This window comes from Salvia splendens, chromosome 7 (genome assembly GCF_004379255.2).
Source record: "Salvia splendens isolate huo1 chromosome 7, SspV2, whole genome shotgun sequence".
In the NCBI taxonomy this organism is placed as follows: domain Eukaryota; kingdom Viridiplantae; phylum Streptophyta; class Magnoliopsida; order Lamiales; family Lamiaceae; genus Salvia; species Salvia splendens.
This window is the reverse complement of record NC_056038.1, coordinates 16,458,972-16,470,845: the sequence shown is the minus strand read 5'-3', so window position 1 is coordinate 16,470,845 and position 11,874 is coordinate 16,458,972. Positions and strand designations below refer to the sequence as shown.

General features: G+C 35.4%; 2 protein-coding genes across 3 annotated transcripts; both read left to right on the top strand.

Moving 5' to 3' along the window:
* The first annotated feature begins 601 nt into the window (after positions 1 to 601).
* LOC121740946 (pectinesterase 1-like) lies at positions 602 to 2,931 on the top strand. Of its 2 annotated transcripts, XM_042133610.1 has the most exons (5): positions 602 to 1,137; positions 1,734 to 1,940; positions 2,003 to 2,244; positions 2,378 to 2,561; positions 2,884 to 2,931. In XM_042133610.1, exons 1-4 carry the CDS (start codon positions 691 to 693, stop codon positions 2,535 to 2,537), a joined length of 1,056 nt encoding a protein of 351 aa, XP_041989544.1. In that variant the 5' UTR covers positions 602 to 690; the 3' UTR covers positions 2,538 to 2,561; positions 2,884 to 2,931. The 2 variants fall into 2 exon arrangements, with proteins under 2 accessions (XP_041989544.1, XP_041989543.1); XM_042133609.1 differs by lacking the exon at positions 2,884 to 2,931 and having other exon boundaries at positions 2,378 to 2,613.
* Positions 2,932 to 7,178: 4,247 nt separating this feature from the next.
* Positions 7,179 to 10,411, top strand: LOC121742054 (microfibrillar-associated protein 1-like). The gene is made up of 2 exons (XM_042135082.1): positions 7,179 to 8,563; positions 10,049 to 10,411. The coding sequence occupies exons 1-2, from the start codon at positions 7,377 to 7,379 to the stop codon at positions 10,161 to 10,163; spliced, it is 1,302 nt and encodes a 433-aa protein (XP_041991016.1). The 5' UTR covers positions 7,179 to 7,376; the 3' UTR covers positions 10,164 to 10,411.
* Positions 10,412 to 11,874: the final 1,463 nt, after the last annotated feature.

The window sequence follows — 11,874 nt, the reverse complement described above, 5'->3', positions numbered from 1 at the left end:
ATCCGGCAAAACTATCATTCTATGCAATAAACCTAACATATATCATTTTACGTGATATTTGGCAAAATTCAGAAATTAAATGAGGGAAATGACATATTTACCCCCGCGCATTTTTTTATGAAGTAAATCTAAGTTTGAATCTCAACCACAAGATTAGAAAATATGTGTGGTTCAGATTTGGTTATAGAATTATTACGTGATTTAGGGGTTATCATATGATCACAACTCTATACATCTATATAATAGATGTAAGACTAGTGTAATAAAATGATAACTAGTTTCATATATTAACTTTGATAACTAATCAATACATTATATCAATATGACAACTTTAAATATTTGGACATTAAAAATTTATGCTATGCACACGTTAAAGCATAGATTGAATTATTTCTCTCATCCAAAGTTAAAAAGTAATCTCTTGAACGTTGAAACCATATCAACCATACATGTCCAAACCACATTACACCAAAAAAAGAAAACACTATATAAAGTTAGAAATTGACCCAACCAACTAAAATATGAAACATTGTCCTAGCCATGACATACAAATTCTAAACCACTACCTCATCAAACCTAATTCTGTCCATCCCTTTCTTTATGCTTTTCTTCCAACACTTTTTTTTCTTTTTTCCATGCAAATTATTGCATAACAAGCTCCTTTCAAACATGCAAGATTAGAAAGTAGAAATGAAAATGTCATTTGTAGTTGCGGTGGTGATCCTGTTTTCCCTTCCGATCATCGTTCGATCCGACGATGCAATTCCAGCCGATAAGTCCCAATTGGGAAGCTGGTTCGACAAGAACTTGGCCGTGAAGAAGCCAGCGGCGGTGGGTGGAGGTGGTCCACCTAAGGTGATCAGGGTCGGCGGAGGCGGCCAATTCAGGACTGTGACTGAAGCCATAAATAGCATTCCCGTTGGCAACGCGCACCCCGTCGTGGTGTCGATTGCGCCTGGCAATTACACAGAGAAAATCATCATCCCCAGTAATAAGCCATTCGTCACCTTGTATGGAGACCCCAAAAACATGCCGGTTTTGGTCTTTGCCGGCACGGCAGCCAAGTACGGAACGGTGGATAGCGCGACCCTGACCGCCGAGTCCGACCATTTTATGGGCGTCAATTTGAAAGTGGTGGTATGTTCACAAAACCTAATCTCTGTGATGATAAACCAAGATATGGAGTAAAATATAAACTGTAAAGCAGAAGCATATCAGACTCTGTGGAATGATTTTAAGTTGATGTGACTTTGAATTGGTTGTAGTCTTCCAGACAATCATGGACATTCTCCTCAATATACTATACAGAGAAAACAAAAAATACGGAATCATTCTTTGACTTATGAGGACCAAATATAAGATACTTTATTTTCTACTCTCCCCGTCCCATTAAAAATGAAACATTTATTTTTCGTCACGTGATTTTATGTAGTGTTGTTTTGTGGGTTAATGATGAGAGAATAAAGTAAGAGAGATGAAAAAGTAGAGATAAAGTTGTTTACAATTTAGGAAATGTTTCATTTTTAATGGAACAACACAAGAAGAAAAATGTTGCATTTTTAGTGAGATAGATGGAGTATTAATTTCATCTCTCAACAAATGAACAAATAGAGAATCACTTTAGCCATGAATTAAACGATAATAGATCATCTTAATTGGGCATCTTAAAAGACAGTCATATACATTAAATTATTCATGTGGCTGCGTAATAATTCTAGCAATACTTTTGTAAGAATTCTGCGCCAAGGCCGGACGGGAAGATGGTGGGAGCTCAGGCAGCAGCTGTGAGAGCAGGCGGAGATGCATCGGTTTTCTATAACTGCAAATTCTATGGATATCAAGATACCGTATTTGATTACAAGGGGAGACATTTGTTCAAAGATTGCTACATAGAGGGCACTGTTGATTTCATTTTCGGAAGCGCCAGATCTCTGTACCTGGTTAGTTGAAGCAGTGATAAAAATGCAAATTCATGAATTGTAACCATTTGTTGCAAGTGCAGAATTGCGAGATACACGTGATTCCCGGAGATGGAAATGCGATAATCACAGCACATGCTCGAAATGATGCGAAAGAGGATACCGGCTTCAGTTTCGTGCACTGCTCAATCACCGGGACGGCCCCAAATGCTGTGTTGGGCAGATCATGGTTCCCATATCCAAGGGTTGTCTTTGCCTTATGTGATATCAGCAGTGTTATCATTCCTGAAGGATGGTCCAACAATTTCCATCCCGAAACTAACAGGTAATGGAAACAACGTCATTTCTACTTTTTCATCTCTCTTACTTTATTCTCTCTCCATTAACTCACAAAACAACACTAAATAAAATCTCATACCGAATTTACAATATTTTATAATCATTTTATTTTTGTGCAGCACTGTATATTTTGGTGAATTTAACAACCGAGGCCCGGGTGCCAACTTGGAGAAGCGAGTCGCGTTTGCTAAGAAGCTTACTCCAGCTGAAGCTAACCCATTCATTACCCTTGCTTATATAGAGGCCTCAACATGGCTCTTGCCGGCTGCAAGAATCTAAATCAATACTTATATTTCTGTTTATGTAATTCTACGGCTTCCCACAAATAATACTAATAAAATTATCTTGTTGCTAACTTTATTTTATATATTTTTGTGGTGTGGAGTAGTAATAGTTACACCTTTTATCATATAAGTATATTTTATAACTTTTTTGTAGTTTTATCACCTTCAATAAAAATTTTCATTTACATTAAATGAACCCAATTGTTTTTTCACGATTTTAATTTCCATTTTCTGTTATATCAATTTGCCTTTTATAATGTCTTGATGCTATGGATGTGATGATGCTCTTTTCTAGCATAACTATATCAAATTCTGTAAACTAACAGCCATTTTTTAACCAGGTGTGTGTGAAATCTGTCATTTTCAGATAAAGGAACAAATCAGTAGGGCGGACAAACGGATCAAGAAAAGAAGGCAAAAACTGCAGCATTGAGTTGATCAAGTCAAAAATCAAACGGAGCCAGCAGGAGTTCTGCATTGGGAGATAGAGCTTAAGACCCACCACCAAATGTGAAGGGCATGAATGACATTTCAGAGAGGATGGTACCCTAGGATCAGAGCCCTACGCCTCTCTATATAAAGGAAGCTCGGCACAAGAAGAAAAAGGAGTCCCAGCCAGTGGTGGGGGGGGGGGGTCTCATAAGCTTTCTTAGTTAGAACATCTTTAGGAATTCAACTCTCTTCTAGGGCTGAAATCGGAGCTCTTTTCACTTCATGTTCTTGATTTCGTCCCACAAACACACTTGGTCTTGTTCTAGTTTAGTTTAGCTGGTAGTTTGGTGGTAGTTTCTTGCACTTTTATCTTTCGGTTCTGTTATTCCACTCCGAGAAGGGGTGATGAAACAATTTACTGCTTTCCTTGTTTATTTTCAGTTTACTTTTGAAGTTAATGACTCTTGATGTTTTGATTTAGTAAAATTTGAAGTTCTGTTTTTATTTTCAGTTGCTGTGTTCTGCTTCCATGCATGATATTGCTGATCTGTGTCTCGGTTCATCCTTATCTCGCATGTCTTAGCTCAAAGGTGTCTTGTTCTGTTTTGATTTGGTCAGATCTGATGTTTCATGTTTGAGAGCTTTTAGGATGTTTAGATCTAGTAGTTTATCTTTCGTTTCTGCATGATTATGTGTTAGTTTTCTCATTTACGTGATCATAACTTAGATCTTAGGAGTAGATTTAATTTTATGAGTTGTTATGATGTTTCATCTTCCGTAGCTTTTCAAATATGTTCTTTGTTCTGTTTTCTATGTTGATTTGGCTAAGTTAAAATTATAAAAGAAGAACTCGCTCAATTCCAGTTAGGTGGTGTTCGGTTCATGAGATTAAATAATACGGAGATACAATATTAGATAGAGTGAGATGGGCCTTATCCAAGACTATATTAGTATAGGGTTTTATATAGTTGTTTGGTTGTTAAGATTATATCTAAGACAATATTAGTAGTAAAATGTTAGTAAACAATAACTTTATCATTTTAAATCTATTTTATTTAAATGATTAACTATTAAATAAAATAATTATTATTTAATCAAACAAAATCATTTACTCCTATAACTTACAGTATATGGTTATTGTGAAGCAATAGATTTTAAACCTCATTAATTTAGAACAATAATACCCATTTTTAGTTGAAGCATTACACTATTCCGTTTCCCTATTTAAAAATAAAATATACTGTCATAATATGTAATTGCAAGTTCCAATGTTGTAACTTTAGTCATATCTCTCTCTATTGCTGGACAAAATTAATGACCACGTCGTAATTTTATACAAATGCAAATTGTATGCTCATATATATATATCTCGAGAGAGAGAAAGTAGAACAAAGACGAGGAGAAGAGATTAAAAGAATCGGAGGGGTCGGAGCCAGATGGGTAGTCGCGAGATACGATCCAAAAACCTATTGTCGAGACGGGCCTTGATGCGGGCCGTAATTAGTCACAGGCCGACAAAACAATCAATTGCGTCAACCGAACATGGGATTAAAGAGGAAGAAGGGCTGTTGTCAGGGACAGTCCAGGCAACCGAACGGAGCCTTAGTAGATTAATTTTACATGGTAGTAAAAAACTGCCATGGGTCATCAGTCGATTAATGAAGTTTTTCAGCAGCATCCATTGACGTACAATGGAGTTGGTCGACCGCACACCACTTATATGACTGAAATCATTGCTAATTAAAATTATCAATAAATATAATTTATTGGTACTGATAAATATGTTAATTGTTGATTTATAAGTTAAAATTATCACAAAATCACATAATTGAGTTAAATGAGTGCGATATTTATTAATATTATACTCCCTCCGTTCACGATAATAAGTCACATTTGACATGACACGAATTTTAAGAATTAATATAGTAGAAAGTGGATGAAAAATGTTAGTAAAATGTGGATTCTGCTTTTACGTAGTAGTATTAGTTTTATAATAAAATATGAGTGAGATAAAGCTAGTAGAATATGTGGTCCATTATCAAAAGACTAGTAAAAGTAAATGGAATATTTATTGGTGGACGGACGAAAATGACAAATGAGATATTTATTGGTAGACAGGAGAGTAATACTATTCCATCAATCCATAATTAGAAGTCCATTTTAACAAGTTTTAAGAAATTGAAGAAATATAAAGTTATACTCCGTCCGTCCACGAAAAATATGACACTTTGTGAATGACACGAGTTTTAATATAGAATTGATAAAGTAAGAGAGAAGGGAAAAAATAAGAGATGAGGGAAAAAAGTAAGAGAGAAGTAGTGTTAGTGGAATGTGGAGTCCATATTATTAGTAAGAGAGAGGGAAAAAAGTTGGAGAGAAGTTGTTAAAAACTTTCCTTCAAATGTGCCCTATTTTTTGTGGATAACCAAAAATGACAAATGTGCCATATTTTTCGTGGACGGATAGAGTATAAAAATTAGTGGAAGTGTATTTCACTAAATTATGAGTTGAATGAATTAATAGAAATGAGTTAATAGAATACGAAATCTATTTAGCTACTCCCTCCGTTCCTTGTTAATAGATGCATTTCTTTTTGGCACGAACTTTGAGAATAGTGTGTTAAATGAATGATAGAAAAAGTAAGAAAGAATAAAGTAAGAGAGATGAAGAAAGAATAAAGTAAAAAGAAGAATTATTTTTGCTAAAAAATAAAAATGACCAGAGTCATGAAGATCCTAACCCGGCCCAGCCAAGCCCAGCCCAGATTCAATCTGAAAATGACTACAATTTGAGTTTGTGGCTTTGCTAGGAAGATCTCCTACTGCACCAATAAAAACAACAATTGATGATGTGCATTAAGCCCAGCTTTAACCTTTCTTTTTTCTTTATTTTGTTTAATAAGATTGTTTTAATTATAGGATATTTTTACATTAAATACTTCCTCCGTCCCACAATAATTATAACTCTTTTCCATTTCAATCTTTTCCATAATAATTATCACACTTTATTTTATCATAAATGATAAATAGATCTCACATTCCACTAACTCACTTCTCTAACATTTTATTATGCAACCAAGTAAAAAGTGGGTCTTACGTTCCATTAACATTTTCAACCAATTTTTTTTTGCATTTCTTAAAACTTGTACTCACAATAAGAGTGATAATTATTATGGGACGGATGAAGTAATTTATAATCTTGTCAAATTTAGTTCATAAATTAAAATACTTTAATACAAACAGATTCTAATATATGTTTTTGTTTAATATTTTTATTTTAATTAGAAAATAGACTAATTTTACTATTTTAAGCAACTGGTCAAAATTATACCAAATCCAAATATGGAGAGTTTTCAATAAATAATATTGTCTTCGTCCCATAAGAATATGCACTCTTTCATTTTTAGTCCGTCCTAGAAGAATATGCATTTTCTAATTTTGAAAAGTCTTTTCTTTCTAATGAGGTGAGACTCATTCTTCACTAACAATACTTCAATTACTTTTTCTCTCTACCGCTCTCTTACTTTACCAATTTTACATTAAAAACCGTGTCGAACCTAAAGTGCATATTCTTTAGGGACGGATGGAGTAATCATGTACTACGAATAGAAGTCTCGTTTTTTCATATTGGTCCGTCCACGAATAGGAGTCCCGGTTCATAATACTCATAAATGGTAAAGAGACCACACATTTAACTAACTCATTCCACTCACATATCATTTAAAACTAATATATACAAGTGGGACCCCTATTCCACTAACTTTATTCCATTCACTTTTCTTAACATTTCTTAAAATCCGTGCCGAATAGAAATGAGACTCCTATTCGTGGACGGATGGAGTATAATATAAATGTAGATCTCATCATTTACTAGCACTCGTTGTCTTTTCTCTCTCTCTACTTACTTTTTCTCTTACTTTATCATTGCATATTCAAATCTGGGTGAGAAATTTTTAGGACAAGAGAGCATTTAATTTTATAAAATATAAAAATAAATAGAATACATAGATGTAGCATTCATTTGCTTTTGTTCCTTGATTTAATTTTTGAATTCAACTAAATTTGATAGTAGTAGTATTTTAAATTTGTAAATTTTTAGGACAAGAGAGCATTTAATTTTATAAAATATAAAAATAAATAGAATACATAGATGTAGCATTCATTTGCTTTTGTTCCTTATTTAATTTTTGAATTCAACTAAATTTGATAGTAGTAATATTTTAAATTTGTAAATCTCCTCTGTTTTCCAATTCCTCTCAATTATATTGCTCCTTCATTTCTAATTCTGGAGTTTATCATCCACACTTAAATTACTCCGACTTTCTGGTTTAGGGTTTCGACTGAACACGAAAATAAGAATTGAAATTGGAGCATTGAGCAAGGAGATTCAGTAATCCGTAGCCATGTCGGTGACGGCGGGGGTTAGCGATACAGTGATTGCAGTTAGGGATAAGCTCAGGGGTAAAATCGGGCAGACCAAAGTGAAAAGGTATTGGCCGGGAAAAGCTCCGGAGTGGGCGGACGACCACGATGAAGGCGGCGACATCCGGATGGCGAGGTCGGCTGCCCTCGAGAAAGCTTTCCCCTCTAACGACGCCTCCAACGCTGCGCGGAAGGATGATCCTAGGTTGCGCCGTCTGGCTCAGAGTCGGATTGATAATCGCGATGAGGTTAGGGAAGATCATAGGAGGATTAGGCAAGCGGAGATTGTTTCGACTGTGGAGGAGGAGAGCAGGAGGCTGGAGGGGATGGATGTTGAGGAGGAGGACGATGAGGCGTTGGAGGAGAGGAGAAGGAAAATTAGGGAGAAGCTGCTGCTAAGGCAACAGGAGGAGGCGGCACTGCTGCCGGAGGAGGAGGAGGATGAGGTCGAGGAGGAAGAGGAGGAGTCGTCGGAGTATGAGACTGATTCGGAGGAAGAGACCACTGGCATTGCCATGGTGAAGCCTGTTTTTGTTCCCAAGTCGGAGAGGGATACGATTGCGGAGCGTGAGAGGCTGGAGGAAGAGGAGCGGGCGCTTGAGGAGGAAGCGAAGAGGAGGATCGAGGAAAGGAAGAGGGAAACGAAGGAGATTGTGGTTGAGAAGATTAAGGAGGATCTTGAGGTTCAGAGGAACATGGAGTTGGATGCCAATATTGCTGATGTGGATACCGACGATGATGTGAATGAGGCAGAGGAGTACGAGGCTTGGAAAGCGAGAGAGATTGCTAGGATTAAGAGGGATAGAGAGGACAGGGATGCTATGCTGAAAGAGAAAGAGGAGATTGAGAGGGTCAGGAACATGACGGAGGAAGAGAGGAGAGAGTGGGAGAGGAAGAATCCAAAACCTACGTCGCAGTCCAAGCAAAAGTGGAGATTTATGCAGAAATACTACCATAAGGGTGCTTTCTTCCAGTCGAATGCTGATGATCATGCCGGGACAGCTGGGGCTCATTCCATTTACACTCGTGATTTCTCCGATCCCACTGGAGAAGATAAGATGGACAAGACTATATTGCCGAAAGTCATGCAGGTTAAGCACTTTGGCCGAAGTGGGAGGACGAAATGGACTCATCTTGTTAATGAGGATACGACTGACTGGAATACTCCGTAAGTACTTGTCTATGCTTTGGAATCTCTTTAATGTGTTTGTGCCCAATATAAATGGTTACCTAACTAAATGTTGGTGGTGGTGATATGAACGATGGGTGACTAATATGAAACTTCTTGCTGCTAAATGAGCTACTGGAGTTTTTCTTTATATTAGTTCCCAAGTTCATGCTGACCACAGTTTTATTTGATTGGATTTGCTAATTGAACTTGTTGGGGATTAAATTTAATCCTGGGATTATATGGTTTGCAACTTTGCTATATGGTGAATTGGTGATAGCTCAATGAAAGTTCAAAGAACCTAATAAGTTATGAAGATTATGGAGTTGGCTGGTATATAATTCTTGAAACATGCAAGTCTAGAGGCCCACTATGCATAAAGATTTTTTGTGTGATCACTGTGATGTGTATATGATACCGTATGCTCAATAATGGCCACAATGTGTACTACTATGGGTCTCTTTGGAAAGTCAGTTTTGTGGTGTGTCTGATTTCTACTTGATGAGTCTACTCTACAATTCATGTTACTAGTTACTGTACAAAATGCTAAATCATAGCTTGTCTATGTATCATTGGTTATAGAACAGACTTTTGTTGTGATTTATTTTTAAAATGCAACTTCCAAAACTCTTGGTTTACATGCTTGTTCTATCATGAAGGACCATCATAGCACCTATGTGTAGTCCTTATCCAATTTTTTTTGGTTATCATATTCGTATCTTATCCAGAAAAGTCTAAACAAAACTGCAACTGCTATTTGTGCCTTCTGGACTACGAATGCTGGTTTAACCTCTTTCTCAAGTGAGACTCTGTGTTCTTAGTTTATTTTTAGAGGTTTTTTAGAGGATTAATGAATTTATGATATTTGAGATTGGTGATCTGTGCATTTAATATGCTGAGTTATGTTGTTAGTTGTTGCTGCTCCTATAGATGTTATCTGATAATAGTAGTACTGCATTTCCTGTCTGCTAGTGACACAAAATCACTAATGTTCATGTTTCCCCTTCAAGTTTCTATCTTTGCCTCGAATTATCCAACATCCTTGAAATTATTTTCAATCATTGATTTGTTGAGTCTTCATTTCATCAGTTTATTTTAAATGCTCATCACTATATTCTGGCTTCTTCTATAGAACCTATGTGTTCTTTAGGCTGACTAGGGTACAAGTGTAGTTAGACTGACATTAATTGCTGGTGCATTTTATATATGTGGAGGATCTTTATTGATCCTGAATATTTGAAGCAATGCTATGTTTGCGCTATATTGTTATTGTGTCTGCACTATGTTGCTTTTGTAACCAAAGCTAAACAATCATTAACCAAATCATGTTTTGCTATAATATTCTGATAAATATGATGTATCTGCTGGTTTAACTCATGTAGATTATCTTATCAGGTTAAATTGATGTTTTCATGATTCTCATCCTAAATTCACTTGTCATTACAGTAATGAGATCTTGACTTATTGTCTTTGCTGATTATGCAGATGGACCTACAATGATCCTCTTCGGGCAAAGTACAATCAAAAAATGGCTGGAATGAATGCACCTATAGAAAAACCTAAAGGAAGCAAAAAGATGAAGGATTGGGAGACAAAATAGAGCCAAAAAGTTCTACAAATGTAGATCGCATCCCGCATTTGGACACACAAGTAAGCAGCCAATATATATGCATTTCTTCTGCATACATTAGTAGTGAAGAAGTCTCCTGCGAAGTTCCTTTTGGAGTGCACCTTTTGACAACTTATGCTCATTATGTTTTAGGTTTACCTATATATTAGTGTTGTACTTTGAATCGCCTGTATCTCGGCTTCCTTTACTGATCCATACTTGCGGCTTTGATCTGACTATTTTTGGGGCTGCTATGTTACCAATCGCAGGCCTAATCATGCATACCAACGAACTGTTTGATTAAATTGGATTCTTTTACAATCGTTGTTACTCCCTCCGTCCCAAGATATGAGTCACATTTGGTGTGGACAAAGGTTTTAAGAAATTTAAAGAATATTGGGCTAGAAAAGTTAGTGGAACATGGGGTTTATTTTTTTATATTAGTTTTATAGTAAAATGTGAGTGAAGCGGGTTAGTAGAATGTGAGACCCATTTACCATTTATGGTAAAAGTGAAATATGGCTCTTTTTATGGGACGGACTGAAATGACAAAATATGAGTTTTAATTTGGGACGGAGGGAGTATGTCATTAACTATGTTATTTTCCCTAGCTAAATAGTACTAATACGGAATAATAAATTATAATAGTACTAATACGGAATAATAAATTATACTCCTTTAAATTTTAAGATACCTATGTATAACATAAATTTACTTACAAGAATATAATATTACTACTCCCTCTGTCCCATTTGATACATGTTTTTCTTTTTAGTTTGTCCCAACTAAGATGCCACATTTACTTTTTTAGAAACTTTCACTCTCTAATTAATACACTCAACCACTTTTTCTCACTTCTATTAAAATATTAATCTTTATTTCTCTATCTTAATACTTACACTCACATTTTCTCACTCCAATTAAATACTTTAATCAATAACTCCTAAAATCTCGTGCCGACCAAAGAATGTGTCATCTTAGCCGGGACGGAGGGAGTATTAATTTATTTAAATTTATAAAAAATCTACTTTTGCTTTTCAATAATAAATTACTAAATAATTATATACTACATTTTCTCAACAAATAACAGGTTGGAATTAGAGTCACTACAATGAAAAATTAATCGTGTTCTTATCCATATCAATGTTGTTGGGCATATGGCTGGGTAAATATACCGAAAAAGGGTATATTGATCGTATCGTACTGAAAAATATTGAATTTTCAGCATACCGAAATGTTCGGTACCATACAATACCGTATCGTAAGTTTTCGATACGATAACGATATGAATTTTCTTTATACCGCGGTATACCATTTTATATCGAATATACGATATATATCCATATTATCGGTATACCGAAATATATCGAAAATCAATGCGTATTGAATTATCGATAAAACTGTTTATACTGATTATAATAATAATACTTCATCCGTCTCCAAAGAATATGAACAATGGGTTCGACACAAGTTTTAATAAATAAGGGGAAAAGAGAGATAGAGAGAGAAAGGGTAATGTAAATAATGTTAGTGGAGAGTGAGGTCCACATTATTGTAGTGGTATAAGTTGTTAATAATAATGATATAAGTTGTAAATAAAATGACTTGTAGGGGTAATAAGTTGTTTGACTTTTTTAAAATTAGAAAGTTCATACTTTTCAGGGACGGACAAAAAATGAAATAGTTAATACTCTTTGGGGAC

Excerpts from the sequence above, each read along its gene's own strand:
- LOC121740946 (XM_042133610.1), top strand. The coding sequence starts at position 691 with ATGAAAATGTCATTTGTAGTTGCGGTGGTGATCCTGTTTTCCCTTCCG. Across the intron at positions 1,138-1,733 it reads GCGTCAATTTGAAAGTGGTG|AATTCTGCGCCAAGGCCGGA; the intron begins GTATGTTCACAA and ends TACTTTTGTAAG. Across the intron at positions 1,941-2,002 it reads GCGCCAGATCTCTGTACCTG|AATTGCGAGATACACGTGAT; the intron begins GTTAGTTGAAGC and ends TTGCAAGTGCAG.
- LOC121742054 (XM_042135082.1), top strand. The coding sequence starts at position 7,377 with ATGTCGGTGACGGCGGGGGTTAGCGATACAGTGATTGCAGTTAGGGAT. Across the intron at positions 8,564-10,048 it reads ACGACTGACTGGAATACTCC|ATGGACCTACAATGATCCTC; the intron begins GTAAGTACTTGT and ends CTGATTATGCAG.